This window comes from Eucalyptus grandis, chromosome 7 (assembly GCF_016545825.1).
Source record: "Eucalyptus grandis isolate ANBG69807.140 chromosome 7, ASM1654582v1, whole genome shotgun sequence".
Taxonomy (NCBI): Eukaryota; Viridiplantae; Streptophyta; class Magnoliopsida; order Myrtales; family Myrtaceae; genus Eucalyptus; species Eucalyptus grandis.
This window is the reverse complement of record NC_052618.1, coordinates 14,547,092-14,565,258: the sequence shown is the minus strand read 5'-3', so window position 1 is coordinate 14,565,258 and position 18,167 is coordinate 14,547,092. Positions and strand designations below refer to the sequence as shown.

The window sequence follows — 18,167 nt, the reverse complement described above, 5'->3', positions numbered from 1 at the left end:
GGAATCCGAAAGGCGGCGATGAAGTGGAAGAGAACAGAAGGAAGCAAGAATCGACAGAACGTATACTGGAATGAATCGGAATTGGACTCGGAAGTTCAATCGGATAGGAAAGGATCCCGATGGAGGAAGACTTGGTGAAAAATGAAGATGGACATAGAGAAAACGATGCATGGTGAAGAACTTGACCCTGGTCGTTGAATGTGCTGCATCCTCTGAGCAGAACCTGTTTGTTGAATTGCGCAATAGAGAAACAGAGAGTGAGACGATTCTTTAACAAAAAGCAGAGGAAGGAAGTTCGTGCCATAAGAAATATCCACGGACAGCCGGTTCCTCGCTGACATTCGGGGGATGATGATCTCTATCAAATCGACAGTCGTATTTACCACCAGGTCATTTCCATCTCCGATTCGACTCTAAAATTGATTTCCATACGTTCCGACTTCGTCTGTTTGATATCTGTTTCGTCTCTTGTTTCTCCAATTCTCTCACCGTCTTCCGAATTCCCATTGCCGCCAATTGCACTATGTTCGATGGAACGATGAATTACATCTTTTGGACAAGTCTTCCTTTTGACCGACTTCTCGTGGGCTCTCTATATTTTCCTTTTGTCTCTTTTTTTCCTTTCTTTTTTTATTTTTTTTTTATTTTTATTTTTAACACTTTACTTCCTTCTCATCCAGCAGCCACCACCGGCTTCACCTTCGCTTCGTGCCTTTTCATTCTTCGTTGTTTTCTCTTCATGCTGGCCGCTGCCAATCGTCACGCTTGGCATATCGTCTCAGATGATGACAACGACTCAGATTGGCCTTGGCTGCCGCTGTTGCTGAAGCGACGCTGGACAGGCGAGAGTGCCGAGAGCGAAACTCGAAGAATCTCATCCTTCGAATCAGCGGATTGTATCCAGATGATGATGATCCATCCGACCTCAGCCTTGGCAATCGGATAAAGCTCTTGTAAACAGTGAACACACCACCCCACATCCCCTTTGCGCGGCGTGGATGGGCAAAACGATGGAATTTGAAAGATGGCGATGAAGTGGGAGCGGAACAGAACGAAGCAAGAGTCAACAGAACGTATTCTAGAGTGAATCGGAAATTTGACTCGGAAGTTCAATCGGACATGAAACGGCCCTGATGATGGTTCAGCGGGGATAGCCACTTGAGCCCGAGATGACTCGATGACAGACATGGGCAAGCACAGAAAAAGCAACGACTCGAATCAGAGTGGCCACGACTCGAATATGGAATCTGATGGTGTGCTTCACCGTGGGCATGATCTGAACTAGTAGAGATGAATCAGGGAATCCGAGCCAGCGAGAGAGAGAGAGGGAGAGAGAAGATGCAAAAAAATATCTAGTCGGAGAAAATCTAGAGAGAGAGAGAGAGAGAGAGAGTCCAACCGCCAACGGAGCCCCCCCTAGCGATTCACCGAGATTGAGTTCTCTACCGATTGTTGCTTCCAGCACAAACAGTGTCGCTACCGATTCGAAGATACCAGTCACCTTGCAGCCACGACAGCGAAACTTGACCACGGAGTTTCCTTGATCAACAGTCACAATTGCCGGGACGTTCCATCTCCAAGACGTTGCGCTTTTGTTTTCTCCCATCCTCTTGTCGTCTCCCGAATTTCCATTGCCGTAGGTAGCAAGGAAGAGAGAGAGAGAGAGAGAATTGGCGAGCTCTATCCGGCGCGAGAGCGAGTTCGAGAGCGCCGAGCCGTTGCTGATTCTAAGATGAAAAGCCACTGCTGGAGGCTCGGATGCTGTGTCAAGAGAGAGCCTCCGGAAGAGTCGTGCCGCAGTGATGCAAAGACGCCAGCATATTTGCTTTGTCATGCATATCAACATCCAGTTAATATGAAAAAAAAATGAAAAAAAGTCCGAAAGTCCTTCACATGAGAAGAAACTGACAAACTTCAATTTGCACCCACATGCGAAAAGACTGATCACAAAATCTTGTAAAAATCGAAAAGAGACGGTGAAAAGAATTTGATGTAAGTTCACTGGTGCTTGTAAAATCATTGTTACTACCATTTACAATTTTAAAGGTCAAGTTGAGCCACCGAAAGCATTAAAGAAGCACCAAATTTAAAAGATCATCTCTAGAAATGGAAGTTACAGAACCGACATTAGTTATCAGCTCCCTCCAACTCACGACTCTTGCCCACATGGTGATCACTAAGTCCAGGATCAAGGAAAGGTATCGTACACGTTCAGGACCATTCCATCCATTGGAACAAATCTCATGCTTTCATCCATTTTGCCAAACCGGATGCTTCCTCTGCTTTATCGTATTGCATAGTATTATTATACACCCAAGTCTTATCAGTGGTTCATTTGTCCCCTTCAATAAAGCTCGAACACACACACATCTTCCACCTTCAGAGAAGTTTCTCTCGTGAATGCAGCCCAACGGGCAGATGACTTTCCATAATGCTCGTGGCCGATGAGCTTCAACGGCCACGATTCATCTTGAAATATGAGAGCCATGGTCTGCGGGCTTTTCTTAACGTGTGTCTTTGGGGATGAACCAGGAACTCTCTGCTCAAGTAGACATTGCGCAATTTTGTCATTACAAAGAAGAAAACAACCAATGATATCTGAGGAAGATAGTATGAGGTTGCTTTATGTGATTTAAATCCAAGAGTTGTCATTATTACAAGGATCTAACCACATTGTTTTTCTTCAGATGTATTAACCTCACCGCAATTTCAGAGAAAGGACGATCGAGTATAAATTTGTTGGCCGGTTCAAGAGCTCTGCATAGGCGCCTTCAGCTTACCTACAACAGTCACAAACAGAACATGAAGAAAGCTTTTGCTTTTTAGGAGTATTCTATTCTTGTTTTGTAAAACCCATATCTGCCGACACAGCAAACTTAAATCGATCTGAGTCTTACTAATGGCCTAGCTTCCCAAGGCCTATATGCACACCAGTACGATTCTCAGCACAATCAAATCTGATATGACCGGCTTGGCTTGTTTCCATTACTTATGAGATCCCCCAACACATGCATATTCACACACAGAAGAACTATAGACAGAGAAACACTACGAGAGTGAATTAGCTCTAACACAATTTCTCTTAGCCTAACGATGTACTTCCTGATGGAATTCGACTCAAACACAAGAACAATTCAGTCAAGGGGAGAATTTGCTAATATATTCAGATTCACACCTAGAAAATCTCATGATGAGCAGTTTGAACTTCTGTCCCTCCCCAAACTTTTTGGTAACGGATGTGCATGGGAATTGCAATGAACTTTGCAAACCTGATCAAATTCCATTGGCATACAAAGCTGAGGGCACTTGGCTGAATGCAGTTCATCCCCCAAGACTTCAAACTCAACCAAAACATCACGGCAATTGCCACCACATTTAGTCCCAACACATACATATGCACACACGGGAGATCTAGAGACAGAAACACTAAGAGAATGAATTAGCTCCAACACAGTTTCTCTTAGCATTAACTCTAACGCAGCTTCTCTTAGCCTAGCGACATGGACAGTTCCTGTACAGTATTTGAATCAGACACGAGAACAACACAGTCAAGGGAGAATTAACTAATAAATTAAGATTCACACCTGGAAAATCTTGTGATGAGCAGTTCGAACTTTTGTCCCTCCCAAACTCTGCTGATGAATCGCCATGAACTTTGCAAACTTGATCAAATTCCATTTCCATACCAAGCTAAGGACACTTGGCTGAATGTAATTCATCCCCCCAGACTTCAAGCTCGACTAAAACATCACAGCAAGCAAAGGCATCTTCCACTTTCAGAAAGACAATTCCACAATTGCTAAGGCTTGGTTCCTCACATTGACATTGATTGACAGATATTCTATCTCGGACATCCTTTCATCAATTATGGTGACATGGAAAATGGAGTCCCCTTCAGATTAGAAGACCACAAATTGGCCCTCATAGATAGAGTAATGCTCTGCAAATTCATTCAAACCTGTTGCTAGCCAAACCATCTCATCACATTTTTCCAATTCCACAGGCCAAATAATTGCACCATTCTCTCAAAAGCATCCTCTCGAACCTTTTTGGTATTCCCTGTGGGAAAAATAAAACCCATAATCTTAATAAACCGATAAGTCCTGATTTCAAATTCAAAACGAAGAACAACATAACAAGAATGCATAAACCAAAAAGGACATCTTGAAGCACATATTTTTCTGTTCATTCAGATTTGGAATGTGGATTAATGAGTGTGCATCTGGATTATGATCAACCTCATAAAAGCCAATCAGCATAGAAGTACACTTCCTTGATTCCTCAAGACTATATAAAGGAGTTATTATTTGGAATACTGAATTCATTTTGAACCAGCGAAAGTGACAACTCCAGAATTCATCTCGATCAATGTAAATCAAGTCCTAACCTGCACTAGTGAATATGTAGACTCTAAACACAAAATCATCCCTATCAATGAGTTTCTACATGTAGATGATTTTCTCTTGCAAATGTGGGCCAACCAAGGGAAAAGAAACACCCCCCCCCCCCCCAAATAAAAAAAAAGAAAAAATTCTCGTCTACAACTCCTTACCTTCACCATCCATGACCTGTCTGAATACCTGAGAGTCGCAATTTGCTTAATGTCCTGAATATGTCGCACGATGGATTGAACAGGAGCACACTGCCCATCTACATGGTTGAAAAACCAACATATAGTGAAGAACAGACCAAGACATAAGCATACCCTAATGAGAGAATCAAATCGTACATGTCGTGAGTTTAAGGCATTACTTGCTAGTTTCAGGAGTTTAATAGACAGTAAACCATATAACGAAAGCCATCAATCCAAAGTCAAGGTCAAATCTATGCTCCGAGAATGCAATAGGGTATACATTCAGAAGAAGCCTTCCGGATCCTATATATATTTAAAATATATCAATTTCGGCCACACAAATCACAATCACAGGGGAAAAAGCAAATACATTGATAACTGGATCATCGATAGAATTGAAAATTTAGACCTAAGTTATTTGATTCTTTCAAGCGCAGCTCAAATAAGGTTTTTATCAAACTGTTGGTTCAATTTGACAAAGTAAAATCATCTTTTCCCCCCAAATTTGATTAATATAACGAAGTACAACAGTATCTCCCATTTGAAAACAAAATTATCGGTTGTTAGATCTACAATGAAATTTCAGTATCATAACAAGCCACCCCCTTATCTATTAGGTCTTTCTCTTTAGTTATGGAGGCAGCAACATTCTTTGCAATTTGCTTGTCCATATCAACTAGTCTCCTGGTGTGATTTACATATATATTCTAAATTTACAGCATTGAATAACATTGTCCAATTGCTCCATATTAGAGAACTTGGATTCTATTCTTAAGACGCCTCAGCAATTGCTTTTCGAACAACGTCTATCCAAAAAAAAAAAAAAAAAAAAAAAACAAGAAGAAGAAGAAGACAATTGTTATCTTTTCGAACCTCCAACCACCAGCTGACGTCCAATTACTCCAGTGTTAAGATATTTATACCTGGTTTTAAACATACACCCGCGGACACTTCAAGGAAATAACGTATCATGTGGTATACTACACAATGAAGTAAAGTCGGAAGTACACTGGATTATAAGCAAAGATCTAAAAAGCAATGATATATCTGATTTTCAGACATTGCCGGTCTGAGTCAATAAGCGTGGGATCATACCAAGCCATACTTAACATAAGAGGGCCTCATCACCACCTCGAAAAAGGGATACTCCGTTGGGAAATTTATCATCCAATTTAAAAACAGTGAGAGGCCTTGGGTGTATGGGACCATAAATAACCAACTCAGGATGCCTTAATCTGCTAACTGTTTGGTCCTCCAAGTACTTGAAAAACGGCAACTTAAATTTGACTTGCCATGAAAAAATTCAGCATAGATCAGAAGTCAAAAGTATCCCCCACATCATTACGTAATCAATCAGGATTAAAACAAGAGCTTCTTAGAAACTGTTCTGGAATTTGAAGAGAACGACAGAAAGAGTTAGGCATGTAGAAACAAGACATGTTAAACCGCAAGTCACCCCTCCAAATTCTCATGATGATGAGTAGTCCGGAGTTTATAGAGAACAAGGCATCAAAAAGACTGTCAACATTGTTCTACTCACATTGACATCTTCCGTAGCCAATGAAACGAAGCACACACCTTACATGACCATCCTAGTTGCATCGACTTCAAAAAGGGCGAACGATTGACCAATAGGACCACCTAACTCTAGATGCATCCACTATCCAAAAGCTTATCATAACAAGTGCCGCAGGCCGCAAAAGCCTTATGTAATGGATGCACATCTAAAAACACAACCTTATCCTTCTCAACGGTAGAAGCTCAAAGGGTTCGCTTTTTCCAATAACCATTCCCCCAACAAAAAAGACGAACACCGGGAGTTCCCTCCCATTGACCAGACATGCGGAATGCAGAAGCGGAATAGGTACGAATCAAATTCAAATATGCTCAGCAGAAACTACTCTTCAAAAGGAACCGAACAAAAACTGAAGCTAAATCCATGTTATTGCTCTACATAAAAGAAACGTGAGACAACGATGGCACCTCAACTGTACCTGGATTGGACCACAAGAGGATAGCGAGCAAAGCAGCGAGAGGGACAGTTCTGTGAAGAAGCAATTTAAGCACACTTCATTAGTTTGACTTGCTATGAAAAGATTTAGCATAAATTGGAAACATATTTTATTATTACAGCATCACGTAAGGGCGCGTTTGGCAACAATTCTGTTAGGAGCGATTCGACTAGAAATGATTATTTTTGATTCGTTCCCGGGAACCGATTCCGAGTAAAAAAGCGCGTTTGGTAAATGTTCAAAATTTTTGATTCGGAATAGAATTGTGTTTGGTACCGTATTAATTGATTTTGTTCCAAATTAATTTCTTTTTGATTTTTAAATAAATTTTAAATAATTTCTTTACTTTTTACTTTTTTCTTTTCTTTTTCCTTTTTTTTTTTTTTTTTTCCCTTTTTTCCTATTCTTCTTCTTCTTCTTCATTTGGCCGGTTCCGGCCCTCGGCGAGGTCGACCTTCGTCGGGCCGAGCCTCGCCGGGCAGCGAGCGAGGCTCGCCCGGCCTTGGCCACCGACGAGGCCGGGTGAGCCTCGCCGATGGCTAGGCGGGGCCGGGCGAGCCTCGCCGGTGGCTAGGCGAGCCTCACCGACAGCCTAGGCAAGGCTCGACCTCGCGAGGCTCGACCCGCCCGGGCGAGGCCGAGCCTCGCCCCGGCGAGGCTCGCCCGGCCCCGCCGGTGGCCGGGCCGGCCTCGCGGGGCTAGGCGAGGCCGACCTGGCCATCGGCGAGGCCCGGCCTCGCCGGTGGCCGGGCTTGCTCCGCGAGCTCGCCGGTGGCCGGGCTTGCCTCCCGCGAGCTCGCCCCTAGCTTGGCGAGCCTCCGGCGACGGCGGCGGACCGGCGGCGGACCGGCGACCGGTAGGCGGAGGACCGGCGACCGGCAGCGGCGGCGGGCGGTGGCGGACGGCGGCAGCAATGGCGGACGGCAACCGAGATGATGAAAGAGAAGAATGAGGGTTTTACGTTTTGATTCTTTTTCGATTCTCGGACGTAGAATCAAAATTTTTTATTCTCAAATCTTGTCCAAAATCGTTCCCGAGAACAAATTTGTTCCCGGCAACAAAAATTTACCAAACGCGATTCTCGTCCAAAACTGAACTGGGAACAAAAATCAGAATCTGGCACCGTTTGGCATGTTGCCAAACAGACCCTAACCAATCAAGAAAAAGAAAAAGGGCTTCTTAAAAATTATTCTAGAATTTAAAAGAACGACGAGAAAGAGAGTTCTGCAAGCAGAAACAAAGACACGTTAAACCGCAAGAAATTCTCATAAGGTAAAGTAGTCCAGACTATATTGAGAACAAGGCGTAAAAAGTGACCCCCTCATATTTTTGACAAGGCATGGAATTCTCTCTGAATATTTTCAAGTTTCATGATGCTCGAGAGATATCTCTCCCTATATCATCTCCATCGATGAGAACTCAAACACGCAGAAATGTCCGATGCAGATGCGTTTCTCTCGCCAATGCTCGCGAGGAAAGCATGGAAGATGTGGATTTAGGGACAATATATTGCTAGTTTGAAGAAGAACAAGGGGACAGAGTTACGCAAGCAGAACAGAGCCCTAGCCGAAGAAGAAGAAGGGGAGGATTGAGGAAGGTCTCTACGAAACCAACTTCCGGCTTCAAACTAATTCACGCGTAATAAGACACCAAAATCTGAAGAACTTACGAGTTTACTGGGTTCAAGGGCGGAGGAGAGAGAGTACAATCTTCTCTTCAGCAACGGCGACGACGATAACACTCCATCTGGTTGAATCTCCCTCTCTCTCTCTCTCTCTCCTACTTGGCTCCGCTCCGCTAAGTGCAGCAGCTTCACTTCTCTTAGTCTTGGAATTCCCGACGCTTCGTTTGACGCCTATGGCGTCAAGAAGGAGGAGAGCCCTGCTTTGCTTCCTGCTGTTCAGCGAAGGAGGAGGCGAGATCGATTGATAGACAGAGTTGATGATGCGCTGATCGGACGTAATCAATACTAGAAAAAGTTACGAAAAAAAGAAAAAAATTTACGGTGCTACCCAAAAAAGGGAAAAGAAAAAAGAATGGATGAGAAAAGAACATCAATTGAATCTTTACCAATTCCATGTGCGTTCATTTATGCCGATAACTTTTGTATGGTCGTATTGAGATCGTCACTCTCCCTGTAATTCACTTCCCACTTGTATCTAAATAGTGACACATATTCTAATTTTGGTGTGCTTAGCGTACCCTTAGAAAATGTCTTCATTTTCGGGCACTCTTCTACTTCAATATTATAAAAGGATGGGAACTTGAAGTTGCAACTCGGAATGGAAGAGAAGCATTCTAGGTTTGGCAGATTTTGGAGTGTCAACTCATCAAGATTCCCAAAAGAAATCACTTTTCCTTCTCCGTATCCATCGTCTGCCACTATTTCTTTCATTCTTTCACATCCTATTATAGTCACGCAATTGAGATACACCAAATTTGTGACCATTGAAGCTGTTACTAGATGTACCAATCTAGAGGAATTCTTCACCACTAATGTCGATAGATTCTTGAAGGATGTCACCGTCGGAAATATTGTTGTCAAACAAGGACAATCCCAAACCTCAAATGTTTCGATGCTTTGAAGAATTTTCAACCCTAAAGAGCCTTCTCTCCATACACTCTTTAGGTTGTGTAGCTTGTGTAACTTAAGTTCTCTTAAACTTTCAAGCATCGGATGTTTACCATTGTCAACAAGTCCTTCGTCCAGGAATATATCATCAAAGGAGCTACAGAAGACCTCAAGGCTTTGTAGATGTTGAAATCTCTCTAGGAGGAATTTGAGAGGAAAAGCGGCCTTTTCATCATGAAAGCATGCCAAAGTTAGTGCTTTTGGCTTGCCAAAGATGTTCTCTGGAAAATTTCCGTCTTTTATCATCTGAATATTGTTATCGACTAATAAAAGTCTCTTCAAGTTGGGAAAGTACTGTCGAATTGCCAATACAACAAGAGAAGTAAATTCCACAAAGTTTCAGCAATAAATCATGTAATGTAAAAAGTAAACCTATTAAGATGATTCGCATGGAAGGTGGTCATCTTCTTAAAGTTCATTATATCTCAAGAACCCTACATTCAAGTCTCAAGCTTTTAAAAGTCTTGAATAGAGGTTGGTATGGTTAAGTTTGTAGAGTGAATCTATCAAGATCCCTCCAAACTCACCAAATTCATCTTTAATTAGAAATATCTTATCTTGTCAACTAAAATAAGTCATCTTTGGAAACTTATGTAATGGGATGCATGGATGATATTACTAAAACGCATGGGTCCACAAACTTAAAAGTGTGCTCAAGATATCTTATGTTGTCTTGAAATTCATAGGTAAGGAGTTTCGGGTTGTCTATATTTAATACAATAGGATGACTATGTATAAGACGAGATCAATTTAGGAACACAGTAGAAAATCGTGCATTAAGGTACTAATCTTATTTTTGTTAAAATTGTTTGTATTGATTTTTTTAAAGAGTTTTTAGAAGATGAAATAGAGAAGAAAAGTTCAAATGTGCAACACGTATCAACAATGAAGAGGACCTCATGTCAAATTTTCATTGATTTTCCCAAGGAGCACCACTAGACTAGAATAGGAATATATTACGCTTTGAACAAAATCTGTAATTTTTTTTTTTGTAATTATAGGTAATGAAATATCTTATAGGTGTCCACAAATTAAAAGTATACTTAAGATATTATAAATATTTTAATGTTGTCAACAAACTAGTAAGTGAGAGAGATCATGTTTTCTATAGCAATATAACGTGGCTTGATTATGTAGTGGATATGAGATCGGTGAGTGCTTTAAAGAAAAAAATAGAAATTGAGGGAGAGCAGCTGAAATCATACCCTCTCAAATAAAGAGTGAGCTTCTTGGTCTGAAAGGCCCTGTTGATAATCTATTTTAGTCCAATTGCTCATAAATGCTACAAAAGATAGCACGTTCGCTTTATCACAGTGAGTCACTCGCAATTCCTTCAAGAATGGCCAATTCAAAGTGGGCAAGTTGGCACAAAAGTTCTTGAGTTGTGGCATATCATGTAACACCAAAGAGGTTAGTTTTGGGAAAAGATCTTGAGTAGTATTAGAATGTGGAGTCTCATTCCCACTAGCGACTATTTCCTTAATCCCACAGGACTCCACTTGAAGTTCCTTAAGTTGGGTTAGACTTGTAGCCACCCAATGCGGAAACACATTGTCAAGGCTCCCACAATTTTGAACTTGCACTTTCCATAAATGGTCAAAAGTGAGAGTTTCTTGAGGATGGTCACTCCATATTTTGCTTAAATTGTCCATATGGGAGAGAACCATTCGCCAAAGCCGGGGACATTGTACCTGGCATATTGAGAAAAATGACGTAATGAATGTGATTACATTGAGTTATGACCTCAAAGAAAGAATTTCTAAACTTCCCTTACTCTCACAAATCATGAGAACGCAAGAGCTTGTTAGCAGGGAAAAAAAAAAGGAGCGGCTAATTGATGCTTTCATTTAAGTTGACTAACGACTAAGGCAAAGTATATTGCATTGAAACAAGCATGAAATTATAAATGCATTTATAATCAATAGTACATTGAGCATCGACTTTTAAGTGCCTCAATTGACATTTTATGCTAGCAATGCATTATCCCTTTAATTTTTGGAAAGTTCAATGATGAATACTTGGATTCTCGAACTTTCAAATTTGTTCACACTAATCATTATCAAAGTTGCTTGCATTGATCTTTCGATAATGCAACATTAGATAAGGTAAAAATTTCTTAAATTTATTTGGTTCAAGGAATGAATGTAGCTGAAGCACAGTTCAAAGAAGCTTTGATGCACGTGCTTCATACTGCAATCCAATTGGGATACACATACATATCATCCTTCTCTCTTCCTTACTTTGGCTCCAACGTTGCGCTGATGGGTGCAAGATTATGATGCTCCAGCGATAGGTATAAGCTGGTTCTACATATATTTCTTATCAATTAAAAGAAATTGACTTCCCATTTTCATCTCTAGTAGATTTAGAAAAATCCAAAAATTATTAACAAAAGTAAATAGGTAGCACGTACATTGATATTTATTTGTATAGAGGTGAGAAAATCAACTATGTTTTTTTTTTTACTATGTTATGACCTCTGACGGATTGTCCAAGAAATAAAGTATTGATATTTTTCATTTGGTTACAATAAAATTAATGCAACTATGACTTGTCATAGCCAAAAAAAACCAAAATGACTTTCCACACTTCCCTTAATCTATTAATACTCTTAATTGAGGATTTTAATGAGTATTTGAAATTATCTAACAATGTGGGAGAAACCTATTATTACAGATAGCCCATATTTGACATAAAAATGAAATTAACGTCATCACAACTTGTCACTACCAAGAAATCATATGAATATTTTTATGCTTCCCCAAATTTATTAGTATTCTTGCTTTAGTGTTATAATGACTTTTTGAAATATCCTCAAAATGTGGGGATACCTATTATTACATGACAACTTATACATGCAAATGACATTAGAAGTAAATAAATAATTAGCAATAACTCTTACGATAAAAAAAGTAAACAAATGTATAGATACTCCTCATGATTAAACAAACTCCTCACAAGCAACAATAGCAACAATAGAAAGAATTACGCAAAAGTATTAGAATAAGAAAAAACACAAACATTTCCTCCGTCAACGAAAAAAAGAAGAAGCAATAACTAAAACTCGCATGGAATCTGTAGTAGAAAAGACCAAAAAATCATATTTGGGTCGGTATCGCGCATTTTCAAGTGCATTAGGATTCGACCCAGAAAAAGAAGTGTCGGAGGAGGTCGTTTTTTGTTGCCTTCACTGTTCACATTAGGAGAACTTCATGAGACGGAATGGAAGTATTGACCGCACGATTGATTCCTATTATTTTTAAATTTTTATGTAGATAGGACATTGACTAAATATTGGGCTTTTTTTTTTTTTTGTTTTTTGTTAGATGACTAAATATAAAAAATCTCGGTCCACCTCACTTTCCTCCTCCATCTACGCTTCCTCCTCCATCTCCACCCACATTGAGCCCAACCTTCTCGCCTCCCTCCGTCGTCGCCACCGGCGGAGTTGCCGGCACTGTGTCCAAGGCGACCATTGCTGGGCGTCCAACCCTCTCCATCGCCTCTGTGGTCTACCCGTTCATGACGCCATCTCGTCCGTGGCCACATTCAAGCTCCAACCGTCTCATCCATGGCCGCTCTTCCCTGACATCTATTCCTCTGATTTTTCTTTCGCTGTTTGATCTCGCAGTCCATGGCCATTGGGATTTCAAACTCGCTGTCAAGGCTCATGGCCATGGACAAGCGGCGGTCGCCAGATCTGTGGAGGAGCCTCCTCGCGAACCATGGACGAGCTAGGCTTGCGTCCATGGACGATACCAGATCTGGAGGCACGACTCCAGTCCAGATCTGGACGGGCAACGACCACGAGCAGCTGTGGCGATGAAGGGGTGGCTCGACCATGGACGGGGCCGACCGCGAGCCAACCGCGGGCAACGATGGAGGGGACAATGGCAGTCCATAAGCTGTCGTTGCTCGCGACGGGACTTCCAGATCTGCAGCCATGGCTCTAGCGACAGTGGCTCGTCCATCGCTGCAAGCGACGGTTATCGACTTCCAAATCTGTAACTCCGTCACTATGGACGACCGGATTTCGAGATCTGTAGAACAATGAGACGGACAAATCAGAGGAAGTTGGCCATGCTCGGCTTGGACATAGCAAGGATCAGCCTAATCAAGGCGCCGATAACTCCGCCGTTGGCGACAGCGGAGGAGGGGCGAAGGTCGGGCGGCTATGGATGAAAGAGGAGGAAGAGAGGGCTGAAGAGAAGATTTTTTTAATTTTTCTTCATTGGAATCAACGCCTCGACTGAATCGATGCCGAAATCGCTTCCGCATCGGAGATCCACTTCGACCCACCATAACCAACAAGCTCCGGTTCACGTAATCACTTGGAACCCATGGAAGCACGCGCACAGAGAGGAGGCGAGCTTCAGAGAAGCGATTCCGAAGCTTCCGATTCAACCATTGGAGAGACCACCCAATCAATCACCCCAAAAAACAGAAGGTAAGAGGAGGAGGGGGAGGGGGAGGGGGAGGAAGAAGAGTTATTGTTACTTTGACTATGTAGATTTGGATTTGGTTCACTTTCTTTTTTTCCCATCGTCGCGAAGAGGAGGATCAAGGTGAAACGAAATGACTCAAAGCGAACATTTCTTAGAGGGGAAGAAGCTAAATTATCAAATAGACTTTGTCTAATTTCTTCCTTTGTTTGTTTTCTTTTTTCTTTTTTTCCCTTTGTCTAGTGAGTGCACCGCAACAGCACTGCAACAGATGGAGGCCAAGGCCACCAAGGAAGGAAAGAGAGAGAGAGAGGGAGGGAGGGAGCAAAGCCACACCAGAAAAGAGGAAAGAGAGCTTTCCAGTAACGGGGCATTATTGAAGGGAGGGGGAGCAAATATTTTGATCATTCAATTGATAGGTGGGCCAGGCTTTACCACATGTCTATTTGCAGATGATTTAATACGGATCCTACATGGTGTATTTAATGCACATAATATTTTCTCTCCAGTAGTGCTGTTGATTGGATAATTTATTCCAATTTTTATTTTAGCTAGGACATTGATTTAATATTGTGATCTAGCTATGAAATTAGACTTGCAATGTCAGCAACCGCCCACGGAATTGCTACTGATTATTATGTAGCTGTCCTTTTCTCTCTTTCATTTTTTCCTTTTTTTCGCCATTTCTTTTTCTGGAAAAAGTTATCTACATTTTCTCTTGCCAAACACAGATTGCATGCAGTATCACACTAATTATCACTCAATATGATAATTTAGAGTTAATATTTAGTGTATAATACAAGCACGTAATTTAATAGGTTGTTGGAGTATAGCGATTCAAGTATGATTTACAAACAAATAAGATGAATTGCGTCATGCATATGTACCTTTTTATTTTTATTTATTTTATTATCCAAACCCAGCTTAAGCATTGGTGATTATTAGGAAATAAAAGGGTTGACTGCATTGATCATTATCAAAGTTTAGAGCACTCCAGTTAAAAGAGTTGCTCTCTCAATTCCTCCCAATTCATTGATTGGGAAGATGATTATGGTACAATGAGTTGTAATTTCTAAGCAATTTGTGAATTGGAATTTTACATTATGAAGTTTTATTTTCCCCTTTTCTTCATGTTTAATAGAACGATGCTAGTTTGCTTCTGAGCAAGAAAATATGAAGTGGCGATACTACATTTCTTTTTGCCATTTTTAGATGCTACTCTATGTTTACTGTTAGCTATTTATAGTTAAAATTGCAAAAATTGAATGTTTTTACATGGTTATTGTGATAACTTTCTTAAGAACCTCGCTAATTAATTCTAAAGTACCATGCATGATACGATTCCATGAATTGACACCAACTTAACACTTCCAAAAGGATACGGAGATGTACAATTCATAGTTATATTTCTTGAGGATTAGAATATTTTTAATCTTTGTATTAACTATTAGAAGATTATGTATATAAACCTGCACAAAGCACAAAATTTGTATCGTATCGTGCATCATCTAATACTACGAAATATGTTCGAAATGAAATGCCAAAAATGCATTTGTTTGAAAGACTAACCTTAGGAGTGAAAAGTGAGGGGGTGCTATGGTCATTCTTCATCCAAGATTGCCTAATCAAACTTCTCATCTTGGGGCAGTGGGCAATGTTCAACACTCGTAATGTGGGGCATTCTAGCATATGATTTTTTCCCAAGAGGAAACAAGTCAAATTGGGCAAGTATTCCAGTGTCATCCGCTTGAGCTTTGGGAATGTAATCTTCTCCATTGTGCTTCCCTCTCCTTCTTCCTCTATGATCACTCCTTCCATCTGACCACACTCCTTTATTTCCATTAGTTCAAGATTGGCAAGGCATCGAGCCATCAATGGAGAGAAAGCATGTCCTAAGCTGCTGCAATTATAAATGATGAGATTTTTTAGAGAATTGAAGCATAGTGATTCTTGAAGATCTTTGTTCCATAATCGCCTCAATTGTGGTAGATTGACCAAGTTCAATCCCCATAGCCGAGGCAGCACTCGAGTGCTTTCCACAGCCTCCAGTCCTTCTAGATCAAATATTTCTTCAAGCACCTCGCAATCACGCACTTGCAAAAACCATAGATTTTTTAAAACAAGCATCAATCTAGATGGAATAGCGTTAACAAATGATGGACATTTATCTACCACCAATGATTCTAATTGCCAATTCGACTTGATGGGATTAAGTTCGTTATGCCATTTTCCAATTAGCTTGGGGAACTCAGATAGCATCATTTTCTTTTCTCCAGCAAATGTACCCTATCAAAAAAAAAATGCATCATTAAACATAAACTTCTAGCTAGCAAAAAGCGATTATTCAGTTAGTGGTCAAAACCATCCAATTGCACGAAATTTGGTAACCAATGCATACCATATCTTCAAACATATTCTGGATGGTGATGTTGAGGCTTCCCACCCAAAACCACAATGCTTTTGATACTTGAACTCTCTCCAACTTTGACGCCTCTATTGGTCCTTGAGAGAAAAACTTCATGTTGGGACATCTAGTCACAATGATATCTTCCAAGAGCGGGAACATCAAAGTGTATCCACCTAAGCTGAAACTTCTCAACCCTATCAACCCATCAAGCTCCATATACTTTAGTTGATTGAAAGCCACCACACATTCATTCCCACCTTTTTCATCACTGATGACTTCTGTCAATATTCTACAATTACTTATCCTCAATTTTGTGAGTGCCACCAAATTTTTAGCCATTGTCAGTGTGAACATATTTGATAACACATCACAATGTGACACATCTAGAGTTTGTAGATGTTGAATATATCTTGAATCCTGCATATCAGGCACAATAACTGCATTTTAAAATGTCGAGTCTCATGTGATTCAATGGAAAAAAAAAATGTGCCTTCATGAAATAAACATTATCGTTGATCTTTTATATTTGACTTGTATCCATATTTGAACTTCATTAACTCCTTAAATTCACATTTCTAAAGGTATATCCCTTGTGAAAATAACTTCTGCATCAATTATAGTCACAATTGCATTAATTTCAATCATTAATGTCAACAATAATGTCCCATCTTTTCTTTGTTAGCATAAGATCAGCACTTTTTTAGGGTTCAAATTAGACAACACACTTGTGCCATGGTAAGATCACACCACATACCACGTGTTTTTCATCTTTGTGGTACTTAAAAGAGTGCTAAATAATTGGAATTAGCCTCTTTTTAAAGGGGATCAATGAGTATGCATTTGTTACATCAAACATTGATAGGAATGTTCAATCAATACTCGAAGAACATATTATGTTTCAATGTTGCAATATGTCTATGGATTCAAGGAGAGTTGTACAGTTTATATCTTCGCTTGCAAAAGCAACTTGTGTGAGATGCTTGGTTTAACCATCACTTCAGATATTCACCATCAAAGCAAAACAAATAATATTGGATCGTACCTCTAAATCACTTACAGACAAGGAAGAACTGATTTAAAGAAACAAGAACCATGTCAAAAGGGTGATCAACGTTAGAAGTTACGGAATTGATGTAGTAAAAGAAAATTGTGGTGGATCATTCGAGGAAGAATATTAGCAATTAAGAAGAAAATGATGGGGAGATTGAGATAAAAAAAGCCAACCAATCATCCATCAAAAGGTGCAATGCAGTAGAAGGTGTGATTTTTCCTAATACCGAATGCCTCAAATCAATATTATATCACTCTAAAGCAATTAAAGAGGAAGGCTAAGAGAAAGCAATTAAAAAAAGAATTGCTTTGGTCAAACGAACAAATCTTACTTTCATCATTCCCCACTTGAAAGAACTAAATATACTTAATCGATTGAATATTCACTTTACAATTCATTGATTTTTATTCATGTTGGAGGACCCAATAGTTAGATATCAAAGATAGATCATACTTATACTCAATTCAAATAATTGAAGGTTTTCCTGAATATCCCATTATAGAAAATTAAAATTATTTAAGAAAGTCGATGTATTAATTTTGTGGGAGGGCTTGTTTTCACAGCCTCTTTGGGTGCATAAACAACATTTTAGGTAAACAGCCTATATTGCATTTAGTTTAGTCAAAGTGGACTCGCCTGTAAATCACTCTATTTCATTTTCCTTTGAAACATTCTTTCACTATGCACTCAACAAGACATATGACTCAACTAAAATATCTCATCTGCGAATTGTATTTTATTTCTCTAACAAGAGTTTCACAAGAATGGTCTTGCAGTTCATATAAAAACTAAGTAGGGTGATTTCCTAAGCCCTAGACCCCAGATATCTTGCTCAGTTAGGGGATGGAGAGCGCTTAAATTCCTTTTACTGGTGCAATTAAGAGAGAGAACAAAGCTTCCTTCGATCAGGAAAATAAATGAGATCTTGCAAGTGCAAAAGATGTCAAGTGAGCATATTAAAGGCCCTTCATCTCCGGCCACTCGAACTTTGCTGCTCACTTTCCTCTCAATTGTTTTTTCAATTTCTTTCAATGGACTTGCGTGCAATGT

The 18,167-nt window shown here is 40.2% G+C and overlaps 1 protein-coding gene and 1 pseudogene across 10 annotated transcripts; both read right to left on the bottom strand.

The window, feature by feature from the left end:
* The window catches only part of LOC108960832, a 76,184-nt pseudogene that overhangs the window by 5,579 nt on the left and 52,438 nt on the right, over window positions 1-18,167 (bottom strand).
* On the bottom strand, window positions 1,987-16,479 carry LOC120296285. 10 transcript variants are annotated; one of them, XM_039318079.1, is made up of 11 exons: window positions 16,058-16,479; window positions 15,229-15,945; window positions 10,423-10,908; window positions 8,656-9,511; window positions 8,255-8,554; window positions 6,568-6,617; window positions 4,753-4,876; window positions 4,553-4,650; window positions 3,585-4,059; window positions 2,670-2,780; window positions 1,987-2,539 (listed from the first exon to the last, which is right to left on the bottom strand). In XM_039318079.1, the coding sequence occupies exons 1-4, from the start codon at window positions 16,418-16,420 to the stop codon at window positions 8,675-8,677; spliced, it is 2,403 nt and encodes an 800-aa protein (XP_039174013.1). In that variant the 5' UTR covers window positions 16,421-16,479; the 3' UTR covers window positions 1,987-2,539; window positions 2,670-2,780; window positions 3,585-4,059; window positions 4,553-4,650; window positions 4,753-4,876; window positions 6,568-6,617; window positions 8,255-8,554; window positions 8,656-8,674. The 10 variants fall into 10 exon arrangements, 8 of the variants coding, with proteins under 8 accessions (XP_039174013.1, XP_039174015.1, XP_039174009.1 ...); XM_039318081.1 differs by having other exon boundaries at window positions 4,581-4,650; XM_039318075.1 differs by having other exon boundaries at window positions 4,553-4,876.

What these genes read in the sequence shown, in the direction of transcription:
- LOC120296285 (XM_039318075.1), bottom strand. Translation starts at nt 16,420, where the DNA reads ATGTTCACACTGACAATGGCTAAAAATTTGGTGGCACTCACAAAATTG. An exon ending in AGAATATGTTTGAAGATATG is followed by an intron (nt 15,946 to 16,057) that starts GTATGCATTGGT and finishes TTTTTTTGATAG; the next exon opens with GGTACATTTGCTGGAGAAAA. An exon ending in CTCACTCTTTATTTGAGAGG is followed by an intron (nt 9,512 to 10,422) that starts GTATGATTTCAG and finishes GCAATTCGACAG; the next exon opens with TACTTTCCCAACTTGAAGAG.